This window comes from Xiphophorus couchianus, chromosome 16 (assembly GCF_001444195.1).
Source record: "Xiphophorus couchianus chromosome 16, X_couchianus-1.0, whole genome shotgun sequence".
In the NCBI taxonomy this organism is placed as follows: Eukaryota; Metazoa; Chordata; class Actinopteri; order Cyprinodontiformes; family Poeciliidae; genus Xiphophorus; species Xiphophorus couchianus.
In genome coordinates, this window is record NC_040243.1 from 13,603,327 (window position 1) to 13,628,449 (window position 25,123).

Consider the following 25,123-nt stretch of genomic DNA (forward strand, 5'->3'; position numbering starts at 1 on the left):
GCAGCACGATTCTTATTGGATGATGTGCCAATATGCATTCTGGGAATTGTATGTTAGACGCTTTCTACCTTTTGAAAGGTAGTTACAAAAACAAATGATCTAGAAATATTTTAAATCTCCTTACAGAGAAGAAGAGAGCGTGTCAGAATAAAGAGGATATAAATTAATAGATGGATGAAAATCGCTTTGAACTATTAGGTTGTGTTGTGACAGTTTCCTCTTTTGCTTTTTTTTGGCTAAATATAAAACATGCATATATTTTTAAAAGGGGCTAAAATAAGTTTTATTAAAAATTTGAGATTAGGAGTTTTTTGTTGTTGTTTTGAAGAGCAATAATTTATCTACAGTCCCTCATCTCTTGAAGTTTTTCTTTTTATGGGACAACTGCACATTTCGACGTAGCTCAATTGAAATGTGAAGAAATTTTCTGTGACACACCAACAGCTTTTCAAAATAGAAAAAGTTTGGTCAGATTTGATCAGATACAATTTTAAAGTTCAGCAGCAGGTTCTCAGTTGAATTTAGCTGTGGGCTTTGACTGAGCCCTTCTAACACATAAATATGCATTGTTACGAACAATTCAAAATCATGATGTGATTTATTTCGTAATGTTCTCTGCCTAACCTTCACAGAACTGGATTGCTACTACAGTTAAGTTACACTCAGGTGGAAAGGTGTAATTTTATTTAGTAGGATCAGAGTACAGGGGGCTGAATATGCATTCTACATTTTCAATTTGTTATTTTTGTAATTTTTAATAAAGAAAATAGAAATCAATGACAGAAATATGACATTTCTGTATCTATATGTAGACATATATATATATTTTACATAAAACATGGAAAAGTAAATATATGTATATTATCTGCTAAATATTGTAATAGTGCAGACGCTGTCAGTGAAATATAGCAAAATTTCATTCCAACTCCTCCACAGTTTGCATCAAAAAGTCATAAAATCGGTAGATGTCTGAGATGCGCACACGGTTCCTCCTTTCCTCCTCTTCCTGAATCTGCAATAGTGCATAAAGATGGGGGTTGTGGATGGGTTGTCATTTCAGTTGAACATACACTTGTGTGTTTACTACAAAGTTCTTTACTTCTCTGATGAGAGGTTGTTTCGAGTCATTAACTTGTGTATCCATTTGATTTTCTGTGTCATTGATGGTCTCCGGGGGCTCATCTTGATCGGGTGACTTATTGCCTGTAGACAACTACATGTAACGACATTTTCAGTCTGAGCAGCAATTTCTTTTACATTTCAATAATAAGAACGTTTTGGACCACACTCATTGACATCTCTGGTAAACATGTATAAAAAACTTTAAATGAATTTTCAACCTTAATAGTTGTACAGAAACAAAGTCTCTGGAGGTACAATTGGCCCCTTTAAAATAAATCTAACTGAGGCATGTGTTTCTAATTATACTTTACTTTTCAGGTTGATAACAGGTTTCACAGACTGCCAAGTATTAATTAGTGACTATTTGTATATAGACATTGCACGCAGTCCCATTTTTTTAGCTGCGGGATAATGGGAAGTACACTTTGTATGCTTTAATCAGATGAAAGGAAATTCAGTATTTTATGCAAAAAACAATTTTAGGCTAGGTTGCATGTGAATCAAGGAATGAATATTTGAAAAAGTGTGGGGATTTGGTTGTCCATCCTCACCACTTCAAATCCCATCTCATGACAAAAAGAATCCCATTGTTAAGTAAGGTGAAAGATCTAGCATGCTGTGGGTCTGTATCTCTTCCAAATGTCAGCCTCGTTAGAATGCATAGCATCACAAAGTCTCAAAATACATAAAAAAATAAAAACTCTGGTGCCCTTTCAAAAGAGGTTGCGCATGCTGCTCCTCAGACACTTCTAGAACCAGCAGACAACCTAATATTGGTAATATTGGGTCTTTTATCAGGATAACGCTAAAATATGTGGTCAGATCTAAAATATGCCGTCAAATGCCGTTTATTTATTTATTTCTAAATAAACATAGAAAGGGTTCGCCAGACACAAAATCAACCTCCATGCCCCTCTCACTCACCTGGTCTAAAAACCTGTAATCACTGTCTTTGACACTGCTCTCAATGTGAGTAGAATAATTGTTGCACTTTTGATATGGTTAAAAATCAATATTTCTAAATGTAGCATAATTCACCTCTTGAGTAGCAAAGAAGAAAATGTGTATGCACTGCATGTTATCACAAAGAATTACCCACCATGTCTGAGATGTAGTTGTCTAGCAGCATGATGTTGTCCTAACATAAAAAGAAACAACACAGATGTAAATGAAGGATTTTATAAAAAAACAAAAAAAAACACGTATTAGGTTACAAGGTGATAAGAAAAGAAATCAAATGCAATCTCATGAAGACTTACATCTAGATTTTTGACAAACTCAAACTCCAGAGTCATGAGATTTTTAAACAGGGTGGAGGTTACATTTCTTAAATCGATGATTTTGAGACGGTGTAGATCGGGGTCTTGTATTTTCTTTATATCTTTTATCCTCTAGAACATTTGAAACTTGTTAGTTGTCAATAAAAAAGAACAAGACAGCAGTGAATATGTACAAAGATTTGCTGTAAATTTGTTCTAATAAAGTTAGATATCTCTAACTTTGTTAAGTTGGAGATATCTGATCTACTTGCCACTGTGTGCTCCTCATTGAAATCTGCAAGAATCTGTGATGACCTCTGCTGGTAGTAAGCATCAGTCTCAATCTGGCCAGCGAAGAAAGAGTTCAACTCTGTCTCAAGTTGTTTGTACTCGTCTGAGTCTATAGCAAATATTTGTGAGCACAGCTTCACAATTTTGCTCTGAGACGTAAATGCAATGTTAAGAAATTTGAGGCATTTTGTCAGTTTGCGCAACTCGATGAAATAATACATCAGCAAAGAAAACAGAGGATATATCTGTGCGGGCAGAGCTCCTGGAAGGCTGTCTGGCCTCGTCGCCTCTGCTTCGTCTGCTGACTTAACTGGCACAGCACTGTCCACAACCGCATCCTGTTATAGGAAAGAGCTTAAATCAGACAACATAGTACAAGAAATAAAATGTGCACATTTGCAAAAAACTGCCTTTGAAAATACGATCATTATCATACTTTGCCTATTTTTTCCTGAGCGTTCTGTGACTCAAGGAACTTCTTAAGCTCAAATTTGTACTTGATGGCAGCCTCCTCTCGCTGTAATTGCACAAGACAGAAATGTCTCACTTACAGTGTGACGCATCAATATGGGACCGCAAACCCTGGATAAACTGATGCTTTAAATGGAAACGTTATGCAAAATGGATGTAGAAAATAGAGAAATCCAAAAAGATGCGCATGAACATAGACTTACCATCTGTGGGGTAATTAAAATGTTGTCTAAGAGGGTCACATTTGGAACAAAGGCAGCAACATAAAGCGAGTGATCGTCCTTCTCAGTGAAAGGATTTCCACCGATGGAGAGTTTGAACAAGTTTTTAAATCTCACGAGGTACTGCACCTTTAATTAAATAAGATGAAGATGAATAAACAAGATGTACACAATGTCGTGCAGTGCAAACGTTCCATAATTTTACATAGTATTGCAGTCATTTGGATAAAGAAAATAATCTTACACTTTCCTTGTGTATGATTTGGTTTTTTGAAATGAAGAAGTGAGTAAGGTTCTCAAGTGTATCCATGTTCTTGATGACAGAGATTTTATTGTAGGCCAAATTCAGCAATTCAAGCTTCAGCAGGGAGTCCAAACCCTCAATGTTCTCGATCTTGTTAAATGACAGATCTGCAAACACATTTGAAAGAAACTTCTATAACGTGTGAGCGTACAGAGCCTTGTGGAAGCCATCATGTCCCTCGACAAGTTAAACTCTCAACTTTGAATGTATTTTATTAGGGTTTTTCTTTTTTACTGCTTATGATAGACTAACACAAAGCAGTGCATGGTTGTGAAATTAAAAGAAAAGGAACATGTTTACTATGAGTAAACATAGTAAACAGAGTTGACCAAGGTGTAAATCAGTTTCAATAGCTTAGGACCTGATCAGTGAAGTTCTCAGATGTTTGTTTATGAAGACTAATGAATAAACAGCAACATGGAGACCAAGAAACACACCAGAGAGGTCAGGCATAAAACTGCAAAATCCTGGAGAAAAAATATAGGCAATATATAAAAGACTTGGTAATGAACTATAAAGCTATCCAGCAGCAGAACGGCATCCCTAAACATACAGTCAAAGTTAAAAAGGAATGGTTTTGACCAAAACAGAGCCATGTGTTAGAAAGGCCCCATAGTTAAAGAATAAATTCAGTTTCTAGTTATGTGAAATTGTTAAAGAAGTACCCCAAACACTAGCAGCTGTACTGAGCAAAATAATGTACTGTAAAGTACTGGCTTAAAGGACATGAAATAAATTTCTATTTTTATTTGGGGGAAAAAATTGATAACTTCATATCCTTCACATTCATGTTTCATAATTATTCACCACTTTGTGTTGGTCTACTATATAAAGCCCCCATAAAATACAGTTATGTATACGGCTGTAACATGATCAAATGTAAAAAAAAGAAAGGAAAAAAACAAAAGGTTTAACAGGTATGAATACTTTTAAATGGCTTTTAAAAAATTGTTTTTTTGCTTTTTTTGTTGTTGTTGCTGTTTATCGAACACACTATAGTGTTTATTTTAGTAACAGACTAAAAATAAATGAAATTGTCTCTTACTAAGCCAGGTCAGATTAGTCAGACGGTCCAGACCCCAGATCTTCTGTATGATATTATTATTGAGATCCAACCTTATCAGAGATGTAAAATCATGTAGGAAATCCATCTTAACCATGCCTGGAAACAACAACAATCTGAATCAGTGCACAAAATTAGACCCAAAACTTTTGACAAGATTGTTTTTTTGTTTTATCCTTTATACTTTTGAATTCCAGCTGTAAACGGATGTGTTCTCTGTGATCCAGACTCCCAAGATTGTAATTGTGCAGAGAGTATTTTTCTTTTGAGGTGTGTTGCTCGAGTAACATCTCCTGCAAGGTATACTCATCGTCCGTCGAGCTAGATTCAGTATCCATGTTTTAGCAATTTTCCCTCTGTTGAAGGCAACAAGGTAAGTCAGAGATTAAGTTTACTATAACCCTCATTTTAACTACGCAAATGTGTAACGTTCTTACTTACCAATGAAAACTATAAAAAAAAAAACAAACGAATGAACTCTTTGTATCCAATGTACGGTCTACAAAAACAGCCAAAACATTTGTGTCCCGTTGTTTCGTTTGTTTATACCCTGTTACTTAGCAACAGTTTAACGCCACAGGTAAATTCATCAAACAAATAATTATTTTTAACGTCATTAAATAAATGCGAAAAGCAAAATAAAACTCAACAGTAAAGTTGACTGTGAAACATTACCTTTACGTTAAATCTCTAAAAAAAAAAAAAGGTTGGCTTGTAACGGTCTTTCCTCAATCAACAGGTTGATTTTCAGATGCGTTCAAGTGCATTCACGAGCCGTTAAAATGCAAACTTATTTCATTTTAATTTATTAAAATTTAAGGAAAACTATGAAATATCTCTTATGCTGAAGCTTATCTTGCGTATTGTTTAATTCGTTAGATACTTTTGAGAAATTCAGGACTACGTAGATTTTTTTTTTTTTTTTTACCATATATTTACAATTGACACAATTTCAGCCAATCAGATTCAGGGCTTATGTCAGTTCATCCAATAGGATTTACCAGTGGGTGGGGCTTACCCGTGCAGCAGCCTCTCGCCCTCAGCCTCCGTCATTTCCAAAGCGGGTCGTTTGTTGTCAAAATGGAGTTTCTACTTGGAAATCCTTACAGCACGCCTGTGGGCCAGTGTATAGGTAGGCGAAGCTGCGACGGTGTTTATTAGAGATGTGTTGTTTTGTTGATACACCGAGATATTTATAATTCACTCTTACGTTGGTGAGAGTAGAGCGCGATTGCTGGCATCTTCCTAGCCAACGTCATCCCCTCGGAATGAGCTCTCAGCTAACGTTAGCCAGAAAATCTGAGTAACTTCTCCTTACTGTCTTTTCTCGTTCTGGTAAATCCCCCTTTATCTGTGAGAGCAGAGACTTGCAGGTTTTAAGGAAAATAAATCACTGAGATTTCGTGGCAAGTGATGATATTTGACTGTTAAGATAGCTTGCCGAGATTGACCAGACTGTTTGGTCACTGTCGTTTTTAATGTAAAACACCCAGACTGTCTAATAATGTGGTACTTATTACAGAACTGAAGCACAGAAGGAAGCAGTTTGGTGTTCCACACCCCATGTTGGTGTAGCTTTAAATTACACACCATCTAGGCAAATTAATTGTTTTGATTGATCATAAAAAAAAAACAGGTAGCACGATGAAACGGGTGCAAATCAGTATATTCGCTTATTTATTTCAGTAATGTGATTTCAATGGTGGAACTAATGTGATTTTTTTTTCTTCTACACGCAGAGTACATTTCAAGTATTTATTTTTGGTAAGAGTGATGAATATGGTCTGTAACAAATCAAAACCTTACATTAAGTTTATTTAAAAATAACAATGGTACACCAAACAAATATTAAATGATTTGCAATACGGAAACTTTGAGCAAGTGAAATGTTTGTCCAGTACTTGAAGCACAAATCAGACTCCTGATACTCAGATGACCTGGAATCGTCAGGTGTGCCATAGATGGACGAGAGGCTGAGTAAACAAAACAAAGGAGATAATTGTAGATTTCAAAAGAAACTTGCAGAAGACAAATCCTATTTCCATCACGGGAGAAGAAATGGAAGTGGTTGAGGAATATAAATGCGCAACAGTAAAGCCATCTATAAAAAGAGACAGAGCCGACTGTAATCTTGAGGAAGCTTAGGTCCGTCAGTGTTTGCATTGAGATGCTGCACATCTTCTGTCGGTCTGTTTGTGGAGAGTGTAATCTCTTCTGCCATCAGCATCAGAGCCAGGGCTGAACAACCCAATGAAGAACCACTGGAGATTATGGTGCAAAGAAAGATTATTTCTAAAATTAAGAAAATTACAGACAACCCCGAGCATCCTCTTTATAGAGAGTCTTCAGAGACTTCGTCAGAACTGCTGTCATACAGACTGCTACAGGAGATCCTTCCTTCCCACAGCCATCAGTATCTACAATAACTCTTTAAAGAGCCTTGGATAGTATAAGTTACAACATTTAATTTTCTTTTTGTATCAATAATGTACTCTTCAATTAGAATTTTTAAATCTAATCAAATGTACTCCGCTGTATATGCACACAATACTTGATCAGTGCTCCTATTGCATTAATTTTACCATAAATATAATACATCCCATTTGGATTTTGTGTCATCGACTTGCACAAAAAAAAAACACACACAACATTTTTTTATACATAAAATTTTGAGACGTATGCCATATTTAGCGCTTTTAGTCAGTACTTTGCTGCATCACAGAATATTTTTGCTAGAAATATCAAGCGCAGATTTCATGACGAGGCTCCATGATCATTAAATTTGAAGTGTTTCCACAGACGCTCTAGTGTCAAGAAAGCTCAGGTTGTTTAAGCTTCAGCTGGTCTGCATTGTTGGATTGTATGTTTTGCAACCTCCTGTTGACAACACTCTGTAAATTCTCTACGGTGTTTAGGTCAGGCCAGATTTCTGGCCATTCTAGCATAACAACAGTCATTAAAGCAGGTATTTTTTTTTCTTTAATCAAATGTACTACATTTTTGGAAGTGTAAACAGGAAGCAAGTGCTGCTGGAAAATGAAGTCAGCATCGCATTAGTGCTTGTTGGCAGAGGGAAACATAAATGACTCTACCCTTTGGCAACTTTGTACTTCATAAAACACAATTAGACCAACACCAGCAGATGACATGTCTCCCTAAATTATCGCTTGACTGAAAATTCATACTCGGCCTCAACCAACTGACTTACAGTCCAGTACTTTTTCTTTTCTCTGTTTCACTTTCTTTTCGAGGCTGTGATTATCCCTGTCACTTGTGCAACATTTTTCTAACGCTCTTTTTCCTTCCACTTCTCGTTATTGTTCTTCAAAACTTATAGAGGGTGTCAATGCCTGTCTTCTTTATAAATGTAACTCGCATCGTTATGTAATATGTAAGAATTTTAAAGGTGTTTTCATTGGTCCTAAACTCTTATTCCTTGATACTGAAAACTTGGAAAACTGATGTAAGTAAAACTATAAAGCAAGTTTTCCTTTTTCAATTATATTGCTTAACCTTTTAATGACTTAATAATTTATTGAAATGCATCTATATACTCATATCTGTAATCTTAATGCAAGAGTTTAGGTTCTGATTGCAGTGTTTCAATGTTTTGATTTTATATTGTAGATTTTATATCTACACTCATTCATTTGAGCTGTTTAAAATGATATTTTTATTAGTAGTGCCAACTTTGCATTGACTAACTTCATGACAATGTTTAAAAAGATATTTAATTTGATATGGTCATTTTCCAAGTCTTGACAAATATGGAAAAAAGAATATTCCTTGTTCCATTGTTTAAAAGTTGCAGTTCAGAATGTCTTCTGTTGTCTTTCTATTTAGATTGTGTGCTTTAATTTCAGTTTGCCATATATAAGTTTAGGTTTTTGTCAAAATCACTACTTTAGTTGCTAGAAGAAGACAGAGATAAACTTCCACACTCACTGTATAAAAAAAATAAACTGTTGTGTTCAGTTTTAGTGCCGGACAAAGCATTGCCACTTCTTTTTTTTTTTTTTTTTTTTACAAGAAAAATCAAATATCAGATATGGAACTGTTACATGTCCAACATTTAAATTTCTAAATCAGTCAGACAAATCTGGAGATTTATAGAACTGAGAAATTTGAGAAGCTATTTATTCTTTTTAAAACTAGCATTGGGTTATTGGTTATTTGTGGTACTCTTATCAGCAACAAGATTTAAGCATACAAAACAGCTTAAAATGTTTTATAATCATTTTTTTTTACTCATTGTTTGGTAATCTAACGAATGTAAATAAAAAAGGATGATCATTATCTCCTGTGTTTTACGGTGGAGTCGCCCCCCTGCTTCATGCAGTAGTTCACATCTTGAGTTTCTCCATTTCACAGAGCTGTCTGCATCCCCAGGCAGACAGCAGATGGGTTGCTGCACCCTGTGGGGCTCTGACCAAGTAATTGTGATCTGTACCCTGCAGGGGACGGGCAACCGATCATTTTACTTGGCCCAAAGATGGTACTAGACGACCAATGCATGTCAAGTCTTTTTTTAAAATTTTATTTTATTTTATATTTTTATTTTTTAATAAAACAGTTGTTCAGTTGTCTCTGAACAACTGGTATCAGAGATTTAATATTGCTGGCTAGGGCGGCAAAGATGAAACATATGAACAAAATGACAAACAATTATGTGGACAAGGCAAGCAGTTGTAAGGAGAGATGGGCTGGAGAGGAACTTTGCAGCATTGTTGGCGAGTACGTGGTACAGCTCGTCACCATCAGACACGTGATCAGCTGGCTTCAGTTTTGCTATCAGTTACTAAGACCTGTGGGGGCTGGGAGGGTTTTGACACTAAACCAGTGTGCTTTATTTCATTACCGAAACTTGCTTAACGCCATTGCGACTCTTCTCCCCTGTTTGTTCTTCGTCTTCGTTCCTTCTCTCGTGCTCTGTCCCGCCCTGACTCCACAATCCGTTTGAGGAGCTTAAAGGAAGGGTGTTGTGGTTAATTGCTACAAACTCAACTTCTAGATGCTCTTAAGATGCAGAAGTTGGACGCAGCGTTTGGTGTCGTTTTGGTTTAATTTTTCTACATGACTCCATCTTTTTTTGCAGATGCGATCAGCGACTCAACTTCACATGCATGTTGCTGTCGGCCAATAAAAAAAAGAGAGGCTGGGAGACAACACCGAATGCAAGCCAACTTTTAAAAAAATTGAACAAAGACAAAGCTTATTTCTATTGGAATAAATTATAGCCTAACTAATTACAATAAATAGTAACTAGTAATAGGTCAGGCATCTTGCCAAGAGTCTGAACAGAAAAAGAAAAGAGGCAATGAACAACAATACCCTAAGTTTCAGATCATCACATTGTTCTCATCATCATCCCCTACCTCGATCCAAAATGCTTTTAAAAGCGAAGAGTGAATGTGTGTGTGTGTGTTGACTTCTCATTTCAAAGGCAAATGCTTTAAAGTATTTAAAGCCGGTGTGCAGTTTGTGAAAGTTACACAGGACAAAAGGAGGTCATTTCCAGTAAGGACGGATAACAAATGATGTTTACACATGGCCTCTAAAAGAGGAACCTCAGAGCAATATAACTAATGTGCTTTTTTTAAATTTTTTTTTTTATTACTTTGGTGCCTCTTTCATTGTAATGTCTGTGTTCTACTGATCTGCAATGGAGATAGTAAACAAATAGACTCCATCAGCTTGTTTTCATTATTTTCTGCTAAATGTAATTCCATCACTTTATGTGGCTGTTTTTAAATGAGAATGTCTTCTTCAAATGTAGTTGTTGCTTCTGGTCATCCTGACCAGAAAGAATATTGCTTTGTTGTGAACATCTGCATAACATTTCAACCCAGGCATTAACAACCATTCTACTTGACCGCATTGATGAGGGCTTTGTGCTTTAATGTTCAACAATTAAGTACATAAAAAATAACATTAGATTTTTGCAGCAACTTCTAATCTTATGTGGTATGAACTACTTACTGTAGCTTGATTTGCTCTTAACTGCTTACTGGATTGGTTACAAAGTGTGACTTTTAGACATGCATCAATCAGGATTTTACGGAACAGCACCTTTGAGGTCTTACCGTTTTTTTTGTTGTTGTTTTTTTCCAGATACGAGAATTATACCAGTGACCACCAGGCGAAATGCTGAAAAATCCCAAATTCTTTTTTTTCCTGTTAATTAAATGCTACCAAGTATGATTCAGTAGGATGAGCTGTTGTGGATGTGGCCCTGAGGAAGCACTTAACCCCAAGTTGCCTACTTATCTCTATATCTGTGTATTAATGTGTATGTTTGTGGGTGCAGCTGGGTGAAAAGTGCTTTGAGGGATTAGTGTATTTGTAGATAGTAATTACTTTCAGTCAATGGATTTAAACTATCACTGTTTCTGTTAAGAATGCTTTGATCCATGATTTCAATAAGCGCCTCATCATATTTAGGGACATAAGCAGAAATGATGCATAAATGAACATATTTTTGTAATTCCTTAATAAGGTGTTGGATTTAACAGTGCAACATCTACCTCAGAACATGGAGCAGATTTTCCCCCCTGAAATATACGAGTCCTCAAGAGGAAAAATGTTACTGAATCGATAGGTGCGACCTCAGAGATGCTGGAAATCAATGTCGGACAAGAAAAGTCTAATCCGTACATTTTTAGAATTCATATTTGCTTTTAAGGCATCATATTTCTGTTGAAATTATGGCTTAATTCCAAAATTCAATCAAAGACACTTTGAAAGGAAAAATGTTCTGCTGATTGCTTTGAGTTAAACAGGGAAGCAAAAGATTTGTCTACTAGTTTTCTCCCAAACACGCCTGTTTCCCCCACAAGTACATCATGCTGTGTTGTGTTAACAGACTTGCAAAAAGTGCTTTAATGCATTTAATAAATAAAAACAATCTGTAGTTTTTTATTTATTTGACCTGCTGATTGTTAGTCAAACCACATTTGGCTAATTGGGTGTCTGGTTTTGCTGATCTTTAGGTTGTAAACTTAGAGTAACCATAACACTTATTATATTGGTTAATATAATACTATACTATATTATAATATAAAATTAATTTTATTATATATGGTGTCATTTTTCATGTATGCAGAAAGTCACTAGAAGTCTGGTTGACGTCTCTGTGTTCTTCCTCCAGAGAGAGCCACAGATGGAGGTCTACAGAGTGAGGACTGGACTCTGAACATGGAGATCTGTGACATCATAAACGAGACAGACGAGGGGTGAGCGACTTTTGTTCATTAACGGTGTTATTATTGGCCTCGGATTCTTTTCGGTCTGTGGTCCAAAAACAGTTAAACTCCCACGGCAGCTTGTGACGGAGCTTCCACCGTCTTATCGAAGGACGGACGGACGGACGGGCGGAGCGAGTGACTGAAGCGAATAATGCACTGCCTACTGTCGTTTTGCCAGAAGTCGGCACACCAGACAAAAACCCCTTTTGTTTGTTGTTTTCCTGTGTCACTGACTGAATGAATGAAAGATTTCAGATCCTCAGCTGGGCCCGGTTTGCAGTGAAGCATGAGGCTGGCAGATTTAGCAGATTGGTTCCAGTGCAGACTCTCTCTCTTTCTCTCTCTCCTTCTCGTTTTGCCACTCTCACTGCCAGCTTTCAACAAAAGCAGATCTGGAGAGGGAAAGAAAAAAAAAAAAAAAAGAACATTTTGTCTTCAAGATGTTCAGCGAAACTGTTAAACTCCAAAAAAAACAACAACTGAATTTCGGGAGATTCTGAATATGTCTTGAGTAACCTTTGTTAGCTGTCATCCTAACATGCTGTGTGTGCCTTTTGCACACAAAGCTTTTTAAAAAGTGTGACAGCAGATGGTTTGCACTTGAACAAGATAAAACAAAACAGACCCAACGCCCAATAACAAAAGAATCTGAAATATGTCCTCCGATTGCACTCGTGTGCTTCGTGCACACACACAAAAAAAAGAAAATTCTGACTTTTTTTTTTGTCTACATCCATCTCTATCAGTTTCAGCAGCCTTGCTAAGTACCTGTTATGCGCTTATGAATGAGCTCATAAGAGCTTATTATGCCCCATCTTCATTGAAGGGATGGGTAGTATTAGGCAGGAAGCCAGCCTGAGCTCTTTATGCATGGGTAGCTTTGATCTTGCCTTTTGGGAGAGGCTTTTTGTCGTCATTCAGAAGGGGAAAAAAAAGAGACAGGCAGATGGTGTGACAGTTCTTCTCAGTATCACTCAAATAGTTTCACTCACAGACAGACCGGCATCTGTTATCGCGACCCCGAAAATACTCCATTCCAGCGAAGTCCGTGGTGTTCTGCTCGCTCGCAGCCGGGGGCACTCAATGCTGTTCTTCCTTCCAGGCCAAAAGACGCCATGCGGGCCCTGAAGAAGAGACTGAGCGGCAACAAGAACTACAGAGAGGTCATGCTGGTGCTAACGGTAGGTTGTTCATGCGTTCAGCTGGATTTGAAGGCCTATGTGGCGATTCCGCAGAGATAGCATTGAGCTTTGTGCAAAGAAAGCTCGGAAAGCACTTAAATGTGTTGCAGAAAAACCTGAATGTACACAAACACGTTTGAATGAAAAACATGAGACAATGAGTTAGTCAATTAGTTTTCCTGTTCAGTTAATGGACTGTAGAAATGTCTTCCTACACTTCCTGTTGTATGCAGAAAGTTCAACAATAAGTGAACTTTCCAAACTTTTTGCCTGGAAAAGTTTTTAATTTAATATTTTCAACATCTAAGTATGAAAAAAGATTGCATTCACAATCTCAAATCCTGTTCTTCCTTATGTCTTTTTATTATTTCTTTCCTGTGTTTTCACTTCCATTCTTAAATGATTTTTTTGGCTCCATTGACCTTTGTTTGATAGTGTATTGACAGGAAAGCACGTCTGTTGTGTCATACAACCTCCATCCTTTTATCAATTTTTCTTTTTTCTTTTTTGTGTTCTTTCTTAATTGTGTTCTTCCTTACATTGATCCTTCTTTTTTTTCCTCCCCTTTTTTCTTTGTGTCCTCTTTTCCCTTCTGTCCCTTCTGTGCCTCATATAAAAGCCTCTAGAAGACTTCGGATGTCTGTTAGAAACATAGACAGTTACCATTTATGCCAAACAGCAGAACACCGAGCTTCTGCCAAACCAAACTTGTTGCTTGTGTAAATTCCTCAACTTCCTCCTCTGTTTCTCGGTTTGTAACGTCTCTCTGCTTGATTGTTTTGCTCTCTGCAGGTGTTGGAGACGTGTGTAAAGAACTGCGGTCACAGGTTTCACATCCACGTGGCCCACAGAGATTTCATTGATGGCGTCCTGGTCAAAATCATCTCTCCCAAAGCCAATCCTCCCACAATAGTGCAAGACAAAGTTCTGTCCCTCATACAAGTAATGGAGCTTTCTCTAATTTTTCCCCCCTGTGTGTTGTAACTATTTCTATAATGTTATAAGTGAATTGTTATTTTTTTCCTGCTTACAGCTGCCCTAATCAGCGGTTCTGTGGTACAGAATGAACATTACCTTGCCAAAGGTTTCATAGAACTTTTTCATATTTTGTTTTGCCCAACCTTTGCAAGGTAGCTCAAGCTCACTCAGATTTTAAGAAGAGGGTCTATGAACCTTGGTTTTCAAGCCTTGCCAGATTGTTAATTGGATTCAGATTTGGACTTTAACTGGGCCAGTGAGTCTCTGGCTTTATGTTTAGGGTTGTCGTCCTGCAGAAAGGTGAACCTCAGCTTCAGTCTCACATCTTTTGCATCCTCTAACATGTTGTTTTCCAGAACTACTCTATATTTTGTTCTGTCTTTTGAAGGAAATTGGCAAATTTTTAAAATGGCTATATATATATATATTTTTTTTTTTTAATGAACACTCTGCATCTTTATCTTCCACTTTTCAATTATGTGCTACTTTGTGTTGATCTGTCACTTAAAATTCAAAGCTCATTGAAATGCGTGGTTGCACCACAACAAAGTGTTGAAAAGTTCAAGATTAGTTTTGCAAGCTACTGCAGGTCAGGTGAGTCCCTTATGCCCCATTTGTAAGATGTTTCTAGTGTTGTTTTTTTACTACATGAGGTCACTTCAGCCAACAGATGGCGACTGTTTACTTATTTATCAGTGTTTGCAGAAGGAATATTTACACAGTTAAGTATTTATAGAGGAAGATGCTTTATTCACTCACCTTCATTTTCAGTGGAAAAAAAGCTAAATATTTGCCCTCTTCATTTATTTTTCCTGACAGTCCTGGGCTGATGCCTTCAGGAGCAGTCCTGATCTGACTGGCGTGGTCCACATTTATGAGGAGCTGAAGAGAAAAGGTGTTGAGTTTCCAATGGCCGACCTGGATGCTTTGTCTCCCATCCACACGCCACAGAGGGCAAGAATAAAAACTCTTTCTGCATGTTAGTTAGCAGAGGACTTCTGCTCAGTTTTTCCTCTCGAATCGCAGGGCACACCTGAAGTGGACCCAGGGATGATGAAGTACCTTGCTCCTAACGCGTCGGCTCCTGGCAATCCGAAACCCACTCAGCCCACTCCCACCGCCACGCAGGCCTCCAGCATACCCAGCCCCGTCACTGCCACACCTGAACAGGTGATGACTCACAGCTCCACAGCTGCATTTTTAGCCAAGGATTTGTATTTGTGCAATGAATAAAATGCGATTTGAAGACGTCGTCAGCAGAAACGGACTGGAAGACCTTTATGGAGTTGTTGTGCTCTCAGATCGCCCGGCTGCGGAGTGAGCTGGACATCGTGAGAGGAAACATCAAAGTCATGTCAGAGATGCTTACGGAGCTGGTCCCCGGCCAGGAAGACGCTTCTGACCTAGAACTGCTCCAGGTAACATTTGAACCTTATCCTCAGATACTTCAGACTCTACTAATGTCCACATGTGAACAGTCGTATAATCTCAAAAACACACATGAAGAATGAATTCCTTACCCTAGCCATTGAGTTACCAGTTGGTAAGCTTCACTGGTTTGTGATCTTCGCTAAAACAAGATGCATGTTAGCGTACCACGCTATGAAAAAAGGCATTTAGTTCAGTTCATACCCCACAGATCAATCAGGGCTTTTCACCAGATTGGGTCAGGCTGCTTTCAAGGAAAAACTCTCTCCTCTTTTGAGGAAAATGTTTTCTCCCAGTCCACACGGAAATAGACTTGATTAGCCAGTCAGGAACTGACATTTGTGAAACTATGGTAACAAGTTGACAAGGAGAAATGCATTAAATGCCAGCAAGTTTGGGCTTCTGAGACAGAATCTGATAGCTTGAGCAGCTGCTAAGTGTTAGCAGTTTCTTTATCTTAGTCAGAATTGGGAGGTGTGTGTTACTACAACGTTTTTTGACCAAAAATGTTTCCCTGTTGTCGCGTCCAAAATGAGTTGTTATAGCACTAAGCGTCCACCAGGAGGTGCAGTGTGTCAAGTTTTCACACCATTAGCAGTTTAAAAAGGTGTGAGACTGAGGAATAGAGGTGAAATTCTCTAAACTGGCCATCAGCCAGTGTTACAGGGACCCATGCAGAGTTTAATCTCCTCTGGCCAAATCCACTCAGGTATTCGTGTCAGCCTGACAGATCTGGCTTGCTGCTCACAAACTGCTGCCAGTTATAATCATGTTAATATCTTTTTGCTACAGAACCGCACTGAATGAAGTTGAGCAAATATTCTCATCTCTGTTACGGATATTTGTTTGTTAAACCTCGGCGCAGTTTTGTTTTCATCAAACATGATTTCTGTTTCTGGGTTGGCGTTTTTTTTTTTTTTCACCGTGCTGTGTGGTCCTCACAGCTCTTTTGTTTTCTGTGTCCCTTCCCCGCGCGTGTCAATCTGTCGGCGTGTCCCTCCACCCAGGAGCTGAACAGAACGTGCCGCGCCATGCAGCAGAGAGTGGTTGAGCTGATAAGTCGTGTGTCCAACGAGGAAGTGACCGAGGAGCTGCTGCACGTCAACGATGACCTCAACAATATATTCCTTCGATATGAGAGGTGCCCTAATGCATAAATGTCACAAAACGTGCTCTAATTATTGAACTCGTTCTTCTGAAGCATTTTTTTGGCTAAATACCTTAGTCATATGGTTTTTGAATATGAAAGTGATTTTCCGTTGCTCACAGGTATGAGAGATACAGATCGGGCAGGGCTGCACAAAACAACGGGGTAAGTGTCATCAAGAGAGACTGTGCTTGTGGAAAAAAGCAGCACATTTTTGACATTTAATTGAGACTTTTTTTCAAGCTTAATTTGTTTTCATTAGTATCTGAATCGTTCACTGTTATTGGCTTTCTGTTATGCTTTACACAAGAAATTACAAACAAATATGAAAAATGTTTCAAACTGTGAAAATGGAGAGGTGAAACTCTTTGAGTTGAATTGAAGGAAAAACCATCAGCGCTTATGACCCTCCATGTTGCTGCTTGTGTTGATATTTGGTTCTGTGCTTTCTTTGTTTGTTTGTGTAGTCAGTGATGTACCTCAAAAGTTTAGTTGAAGGCAGTTTTAGGAGATGTGGCTAAAACAAATTGAGATGATTGTGAATAATTTCATAAACCAGGGTCACTTTTATCATCATACTCATACTTATGCTGGTCTATTGCACTAAATTCTGCTATATCAGAAACATTACAAGTTGAAAGCGTACTTTTGGGAGGCACTGTACCTCTGTTCTTTTGCAAAGCCGATTCAAAAATATTAGCTGAAGTGGTCAAACCTGAGTGTTGTTTAATAGTAGTCACTTTAAATCAATCAATCTGTGAACGAAAACTTAAATAAACCACAATTATAGTTGATCTGCAAAACAGTTGTCGGCTATTCTGTTATCTAAACATTGCATATTCACACATATTTATGTTTAAAGTTTCTGTTTTCCTGTCTGTCCTCTCAGATGTTAGCGGAGCCTACAGAAGACAACCTCATAGACCTGGGCCCAGGCTCCCCTGCCGTGGTTACACCCAGGGTTGTGTCCAGCCCTACGTCCAGCTCCGCCCACAGAGCCACAGCCTCCCCTGCCCACAACCCTTCCACAGCCTCCATATCTACTGCACTCGCTAGTCTTGGTAGGGGCAAAGTTAGGATTAGTTTTCTAAAAGATCCAAAGAACAGGAAAAAGTACCTGTTAGGAGGACTTTGAATGAGCGTCAGTTCATATAATTTAGTCAGTATACCTAGAACCTTCTTCCTTCAATGTTTAGTTCCCGATTTAGTTTTTTTTAAAGTGTGTTTTCATTCAGGATCTAATTATTTTTGTCAAAATCATCCAATCTTCCCTTCCTCATCTCTTGTTCCAGATGTAAGTTCTGACAGTGTTAGCGGTACCCTCACGGCTCTGTCGGGCCACAACAAGGACGACTTTGACATGTTTGCCCAAACCAGGAGCAGCTCACTGGCGGAGCAACGCAAAAAGTAAGTCTTAATATCAGTAAGGTCTTTATTTTGTGTTTAGCAAATTCCTCCTTCCTTATATTTTCTTGTGGACATTTCCATAGATGTCAGATCGATACCAAGTGCCAATTATGCAGTTGTGGGTTGATCCCTCACTGTTCTCATTATCATCGTCCTCAAACCATGAAGCAGGATTTTTTACATGCTGCCTTAAGCTTCTTTGTTTCTTTGCCACACTTTCCCTCCCACATTTGGGGTTTCTTTCCTTTATGATGTTTACCTTACACAATAATATCACTAACGCCAATACCACAGAGGTTAGAGGTCCGATTGCCTGAATCAGAATTAATCTAATCTGGTTTTTGTTTATTTTTCTGTTTCTGAATTGCCAGTGTTAACTTTAGTTTTCATTGTTTTGGTGCACAGTGTAAAATATGAAGACCCCCATGCTCTCGGAGGCCTGGCCTCTGCTTTGGATGTGAGGCAACAAAACACAAGTGGGGTGAGTACATCAAAGCGTCCACTTTGTGTCAGATTTACCATGTATGGGGCGTGGAGGGGAATATTTATATGAGAAGTCAAGATGTTTTTACAAATCTGTCAGAATTCTGGGTCCCTACAGTTTATAGTAAGTCATACTGTATTTTTTTCGGTTTTGCACCGTGTAATTTTTCGTATAATTATTTAACTGAAGCTGGTGGTTATATTTACAACATTAATTCCAGATGAAATAAAGTGGACAAGTTTGGATTGTGGAAGCAGATTAAACCAGTGACATGTTTTAGGCCACGGACATGTTCACTCTGGATCTTTTTATCATTTAAAAGGATGGATTAAAAATGGATGATAGCAGTTGGTTCTCCCAAACACTTCAACTCAGGAGTCTGAAACTAGTTTCAAGATTTTCTGTCCTTTTTCTCAGCAAACGTTGGAATTTATGTGGAAGTTATCTCGTCATGTGTTTCCAAACTCTGAGTAGTTTTTGTCAAGTTTTTCCTTTTAGGATATTTCACTTTTTATAGAATTCAAATTCTTTTTCCCCACTTTGTTTTCCTCATTTCCATCTTTACGGAATGATACATTTCTCTTTTTGTTCTCCTTTTAACGTTATTCTCTGTGAATGAAAGTCGCCTCTTGCACTTTTGACTTCTCCTGTGTCTTCTTCCTGTGGACTGTGTGCTTTGCTGTGGCGGGGCCTTTCTTCTCTTGTGTAAGGTCTTATTCTGTTGTTGATTCAGCTGAGGGTAAAAGGGGATGATAACCCAGCAGATCAGGAGCTGCCCATAGACAGCTGGCTTATTACCCAAGGAATGGTGAGGACTCTTATCCACAGTGTGTCCTCCTAGCCCTCCCGTCCTGTTTACCAGCATCTACGCTAGCATCATCTACCATCTTCATCAGCTGCTGTTTTGCCTCGCCTCACCACTGTGGTTTAAAATCCTTAACCAATCCCAATAACAGTGTTTAATCTCCTTTAGCGTTCACTTTCATTTTAAATGCAGATGTGTTCTAGTGGTGGGGGAAAATTATGATGAAATGAAAACAACGTCAAATGCAAAGTGACAATACTAACTTTATACAATTTATTTTAAGTGGATTAGTTGAGAGAAAATGTAAAATTTTTATGCATACAAAGTTTTCATTTGGTGTTCCTCTTTTAAAATATGAAAAAATTATTCAAGATACAACAAATTTTGCCCACCTCTATTATACTGTTTGTTTTTTGACAGAGCACTAAACATTGTGTTCATTGTTGTAGGTGTTAAATTCTAACAATGCACCCAATGGTTCTTATCAAGCTTTTATATGCTCCATCACCACTTAGCAGTCATGAACTAAAACAAAATGAGTGGACATAACTTGTGTTAGGGACAGATGTGTTATTTTTCTCTTCTCTGCAATTTTCCCTCCTCTCTTCTCATAGATGCATGACTTTTTTGTCCTTTGAAGGGCTTTTTTTTTAGCCCTACGGCCTCAAGCTGTGTTTTAATATACTCCTCCATTTGCATAAACTGTGCTCTCACAAAAAGAAAAAAACTCCCCCGGCATTTTGTACTGTGAAAAGGCCTCAGAATAAGGCTTTTGTTACCTGTGATGATTTAGTGAGATTGAGCTAAGAATGAAAACTTTGATTTTGATAATATTTCATAAGATCGGAATAATTTTACAGGGGTTTATGAGGCAAATTTTGCTCTAATAAATACAAAGTAGTTTTAAATGTTCTGTTTTTAATCTGGTGAAAGATTTTAAAACTTTTGTAGCACAGCAAGCTCCTCATTCAGATATAAATGAGCCAAAATGCCACCCCCTCTGACATGGCTTCCATCGTCACCGCCACTGCACGCCATGCAGCACCACTCTCGCTCCCTGCGCTTCGTGCCATGAGCATGCATGCTCCGTACAACCGGCCCGTCCCCGGGCTCCCAGCTTTCCGCATCCAATCAATCTCTGAATCCCCGCTCAAGCGATTTGCTGATTAACTAATGATGTGGAATAAGGACTGCGGCTGTGCGGCATCAGTCATCGGCTGTTCAGCTATGCAAGCGCAGTGAAATCAATGAGAGCCATATGCAAACTGGGAGATCCTATTCTCACATGTAGGCTGGCTAATTAGCTGCTCATTATATCCAGAGAAGCTGTTTTTGCCTTTTTTTATTTTTGTTTATTTTTTTTATCCTTTCAGTCTGTGAGGTTTTGGTGATTCTTCTTGTTATTTGTGTGTGTTGTATCTCTGTTTTATGTTTTTTGGGGGTTTGCTTGTCTCTTATTTTTGTGGCTTTGGTGCGACCCTGTGGTTTGTCCATGGCTTTGCTCTTTAGATCCCCGTATCGCAGTCCTCTGTCATGGATGATATAGAGGAGTGGCTCTGTGCTGACGTGGTGAGACTTTTTTTTTTTATACATTGATTTTCTTTGTTTTGTCCCCCTCTTTTCTTTTCCTCATCTCTCTTGTTTTCTTGGTAGCATATTTTACCCATCCATTTTATGTTACTAATCATATTTTCCTTTAACTTCATGTTATTTATTTATTTTTTCATTTTGAGCCTGTTTGTTCCACAAATGTTGGACCTAACACTGCGTTTGGGTCTGTCCTACTAAAGTTAACTGGTTGAATGCTGTTGAGGATATAGAGGGGCTCAGGGAGGTTTTTTGGTGTGATGAGTTTGCATGAATATGAGCCACTTGGTGTGAATTTTACGACTTGACTTTCGTGACCTCCTGGTGTTTCTCAAAGGTCTGTGTCTTTATAACTGCATTTTTTCCCCCTTGTGAATAGAAAGGAGATGCTGCTGAGGAGGGAGTGACCAGTGAAGGTACTTGAATGAATACGTAAACATGTCACACTTTTCAGATTTCTATTCGTATAGAAAAATGTTGAAAACCACGTGTCAACATAGCATCCCAGGAAAACACCATATGTTTATGGTTGTGTTGTGACAGAATGTGGAAAAGTTCAAGAAGGTTAAAGCAAATCTTTGTATTGCCCAATCGTCCAAACATTGTGCAAATTTGTAGGAACTGTCCTTCCACTGATATGTGTCAAAGATGAATTGATTTTTTTTTCCTTACAGAGTTTGATAAGTTCCTGGAGGAGCGAGCTAAGGCAGCGGACACTCTGCCGTCTCCCTCTGGAGCTAACCCTCCTCACCCCACTCGTCCTCCCACCGGCTCCCACAAGAAGTCTGAGCGGACGGAGGACGCCCTCTTTGCCTTGTAGACTGTTTGCAGCGAACATTAGCTTCTCCAGCGGGGAATCGGAAGGTCATCGCAAACAATTCCCCTCCAAAGCAGCTCTTCTAGTTCCGTTTTATTGCAGACTGGATGGAAGTGGTGTGGCGAGTGAGCTCCACCTCCTTGCTCCTCCTACCCTTAAACCCATTGAGGCCAATGGTGTTTACTGCACACTCTGCCTTTGAGTTTTACTATGAATGGATGTATAGGGCTGTTATCGTGGGATGTAAAACTCGCAGGCCTGCAGCTCATTTGCAGCAGTCCCACCAAGTGAAGACAACCTAACTCGTCTCATGTGCTGTAAGAATGTGGTATATTACTGCTAAGACGAATAGAAACTGCAGGCTCATGCATTGAATTTGTATGGAAGCATTCAGTTAGAATATTATTTTACTACATTCAGCTAATTGCTAATTGCATTTGTTTTTCTAATGGTTTAAGCTGTACAATGTACTACAGTGGCAGTTGTGGTTCATCGATTATGTCTTTAAATCAGCAAATATTCCATTTAAGAATCCTTAATAGCAAAATTTAGTAATGTGGATAAAAGTGCTGTGTTGCCCTGCTTGCCAATAACACTGCAAAACAAGAGGCTGATTTGTTATTAAAAAGGAATATTCTGGAAAAACACAATAAACCAAGCATTCACGGCATTCTTCTAACCAAAGGGAAATGTAATAGTAACAGCAACAAAAGGAAACTCATTAACACATTTCAAAGCACTGAAGGGAAGAGAGTTGTCCATTGAATATTTTATAGATTCAGAAAAAATATATACAAACATGAAGTGGGAACAGCAACCAGCTACAAGCACCTTTTAGCCATTCCAAAGAACGTTGAGGCTTTAATGACCAACTAAGATTTTATTTATACACAGAGAATGTATAAAATGTTAGGGATAAACTGTGGAAGTCAGTGCCTGTTTTGGTGATTGATTGAAAAACATGTTGTTTATTTTAGTAATTCAAGTGATGAAACCATAAAATCACAAGCAAAGTGATATTAAAATAGGCCAGATTTCTTTATACTCTGTGCAGCTCAGCGTCTCCAAAGCTTATAAATGGGACGGGTGAATGTTTTTGACATTCTCACAATCTGAAGAAAACATAGGATTGGGTTAATATATATCTTACTGTTAACTCTTCACAATTTTAGGAAAAATAAACTTTTACATAAGAAAAAAAGCTCCTCTGAATATGCAAATGTGATGACTGAAGAATTACATGCCTCTCTGGACATGTACAAAAAGCTCCAAATTTCCTTTCCTTTTTTTGACAAAATTAAAATCCAGTATGAAATATTAAATTGAAGTATGAACATTTTTGGTCTATAATAAATGAGCAGATTTCTTTTCATATATAACATGAACCATATGAACGTATGTTGTCTCGTTTTCTCATATTACGACACCGTCCAAGCGTCAACTTGCACAAGCAAAATATATGCTTCATATTGTAACATCACTGCAAATATATAAAGCTTTGAAATAATGGGCTCATTCACATTTGTTCTCTGATGGGGGCGGGAGAAGGTGGGACTGTACCTTTTTAGGTGTCCCACATCTCTCATCGTCAGTTTATGCAAGATTAGTTGCCTGTATCAAGACATGGGAAAAAAAGGGACAATTTTCTATTTACTTTTGCTAGGGATTAATGTCATTTTATAATAAAAAAGTAAATCGATCTAAATTAAAATTTTTGCCCAAATATTGGCTACAAATGCATAAAATCACAGTATGTGTTTTAATTGAACTTTTTCTATTTTAAAAGCAAACAAAATAACCACTTTTTACCTAATATTTCTGATAAGATCTAATTACCAAAACATGCATGGACAGTAAAGAGAATATACTATTTTTTATGAATTATATCTGCACTTTGATGCAAAAACTAATATGTTTTTTTTTTGTCTTTTGTGTTTGTAAAGTTAATATTTTTTTAGAGATGGGAAAGAATCTTAAAAATGACTTCACACTGCTTTTGTTTCTTCATCTCTCCTGTTTTTGTTTGGGTTCATTCCAGGATGTCAAGTTTAAGTTTGATAAAACAGCAATATTAGACATTCGCATAGAAAAACCGGCATTATTTTTATGATCAGTATGAATAGTGTTGACTTTAAAATTGCCTACATGACAACGTATTGAAACTAGAATGATGCAAGCTTTAAAAATGTGCATTCTCACTGATAGATCTCTGTACATTTGATGCTATAAAATCTATAAACATCAAAATACTTTCCTGATTTAATATTTAAAATTTATTTTATATTTTATTATTATAGTTCATGTATCATTCACAACATTGTTAGGTGCGGTGGGAGGCAGATGTTTATTCTAGCATGACATTTCTGCCTATGTTACAGATGTTTCCAACCACAGTTTACCTTTGGTTTAGATGGAAAATATAAAGCCAACAAAAAATAAGAAAATCCCCCCTATTTTAATACTCTATTATTAATTTTATTTAATTACTATAACAGCCTAATAACTAGAATCAATAGTTTTCATTCGGAACCTCTGATCATGGGGAAACAACTATGATTTGTTATTTTCACAGTTACTAAAGTCTCAATATTTTCTCCATAGTCCTTGTAATATTCAAATGTAACTTGGTTCAAATGTAGTATTGATCTTTATTTGGTATTAATGCTGTATCGTTACAACTGTTTTAATATGGTTGCCAGGTAACTGAGATATTAATTGTAGTCCTTTTGTTTTTTTGAAAACTCTTACTGTGCAGGTTGTTCAATGACAGATTCCAAGAAAGTCATCAGAGGTGATTTCAAATGAAACTTCTGCTATTTTCAGTATTTGTGTTTTACAAGTCTTTGGATAAGTAATGGTAACAGTGTTTTTGTTACTTTCTTTGAAGATTGCAAAAGTGTTTCTCACAAATGTCTTAGCTCTCTATATTTGGATACAGTATGTCATTAACTGGATTAATACACAATGTGTGTACTCAAAGTTTGGACATCTCAGGTGTTCGACGTCTGTGTGGCTGTACCTTACTGTCTGCTGCCATTACTTACAATCAGATTTGTATTTGACTCTTTGCACGTGTGTGACTGCCCAATAAAACACTAGCAATGTGTGACCTCTACCTCATTACTCTGTTTTTATTTTAGGTTTTTGTCTTGTGTGACAGTTTTGTACTCCTTAATACTGAAAGCAGCCAAGCCTTAATATTGCATCTTACTGGTCAATTACTGTCACATGGGTGTTTCCTCCTCTTCCTCCTAAGGTTATGGGTACGTTGTCCATTTAACTACTAGTCGTGTAGGCAGCAACAAATTCTGTTC

General features: G+C 37.7%; 2 protein-coding genes across 4 annotated transcripts; one reads left to right on the forward strand and one right to left on the reverse strand.

Annotated features, from left to right (window-relative positions):
* Positions 1–651: 651 nt before the first annotated feature.
* drc3 (dynein regulatory complex subunit 3) lies at positions 652–5,577 on the reverse strand. The gene is made up of 12 exons (XM_028042871.1): positions 5,173–5,577; positions 4,916–5,087; positions 4,714–4,830; positions 3,609–3,775; positions 3,347–3,493; positions 3,109–3,189; positions 2,916–3,010; positions 2,654–2,828; positions 2,382–2,513; positions 2,222–2,260; positions 1,100–1,213; positions 652–1,012 (listed from the first exon to the last, which is right to left on the reverse strand). Exons 2-12 carry the CDS (start codon positions 5,067–5,069, stop codon positions 917–919), a joined length of 1,317 nt encoding a protein of 438 aa, XP_027898672.1. The 5' UTR covers positions 5,070–5,087; positions 5,173–5,577; the 3' UTR covers positions 652–916.
* A 153-nt stretch (positions 5,578–5,730) lies between these two features.
* tom1l2a (target of myb1 like 2 membrane trafficking protein a) lies at positions 5,731–24,924 on the forward strand. 3 transcript variants are annotated; one of them, XM_028042863.1, is made up of 16 exons: positions 5,812–5,863; positions 11,879–11,963; positions 13,078–13,156; positions 13,949–14,098; positions 14,954–15,088; positions 15,161–15,304; positions 15,436–15,552; positions 16,570–16,703; positions 16,832–16,874; positions 17,599–17,770; positions 18,002–18,116; positions 18,522–18,597; positions 19,334–19,408; positions 20,915–20,974; positions 21,372–21,408; positions 21,667–24,924. In XM_028042863.1, exons 1-16 carry the CDS (start codon positions 5,812–5,814, stop codon positions 21,810–21,812), a joined length of 1,620 nt encoding a protein of 539 aa, XP_027898664.1. In that variant the 3' UTR covers positions 21,813–24,924. The 3 variants fall into 3 exon arrangements, with proteins under 3 accessions (XP_027898665.1, XP_027898666.1, XP_027898664.1); XM_028042864.1 differs by lacking the exon at positions 19,334–19,408 and having other exon boundaries at positions 5,731–5,863; XM_028042865.1 differs by lacking the exons at positions 19,334–19,408; positions 20,915–20,974 and having other exon boundaries at positions 5,731–5,863.
* The last annotated feature ends 199 nt before the right edge of the window (positions 24,925–25,123 follow it).

Coding starts and splice junctions, on each gene's coding strand:
- drc3 (XM_028042871.1), bottom strand. CDS start 5,069: ATGGATACTGAATCTAGCTCGACGGACGATGAGTATACCTTGCAGGAG. Junction 3,776..4,713: donor GACTAATCTGACCTGGCTTA/GTAAGAGACAAT, acceptor ATGTGTTTGCAG/ATCTGTCATTTAACAAGATC. Junction 1,214..2,221: donor ACAACTACATCTCAGACATG/GTGGGTAATTCT, acceptor CGTTACATGTAG/TTGTCTACAGGCAATAAGTC.
- tom1l2a (XM_028042863.1), top strand. CDS start 5,812: ATGGAGTTTCTACTTGGAAATCCTTACAGCACGCCTGTGGGCCAGTGT. Junction 16,875..17,598: donor GGGCTGCACAAAACAACGGG/GTAAGTGTCATC, acceptor CTGTCCTCTCAG/ATGTTAGCGGAGCCTACAGA. Junction 17,771..18,001: donor TACTGCACTCGCTAGTCTTG/GTAGGGGCAAAG, acceptor CTCTTGTTCCAG/ATGTAAGTTCTGACAGTGTT.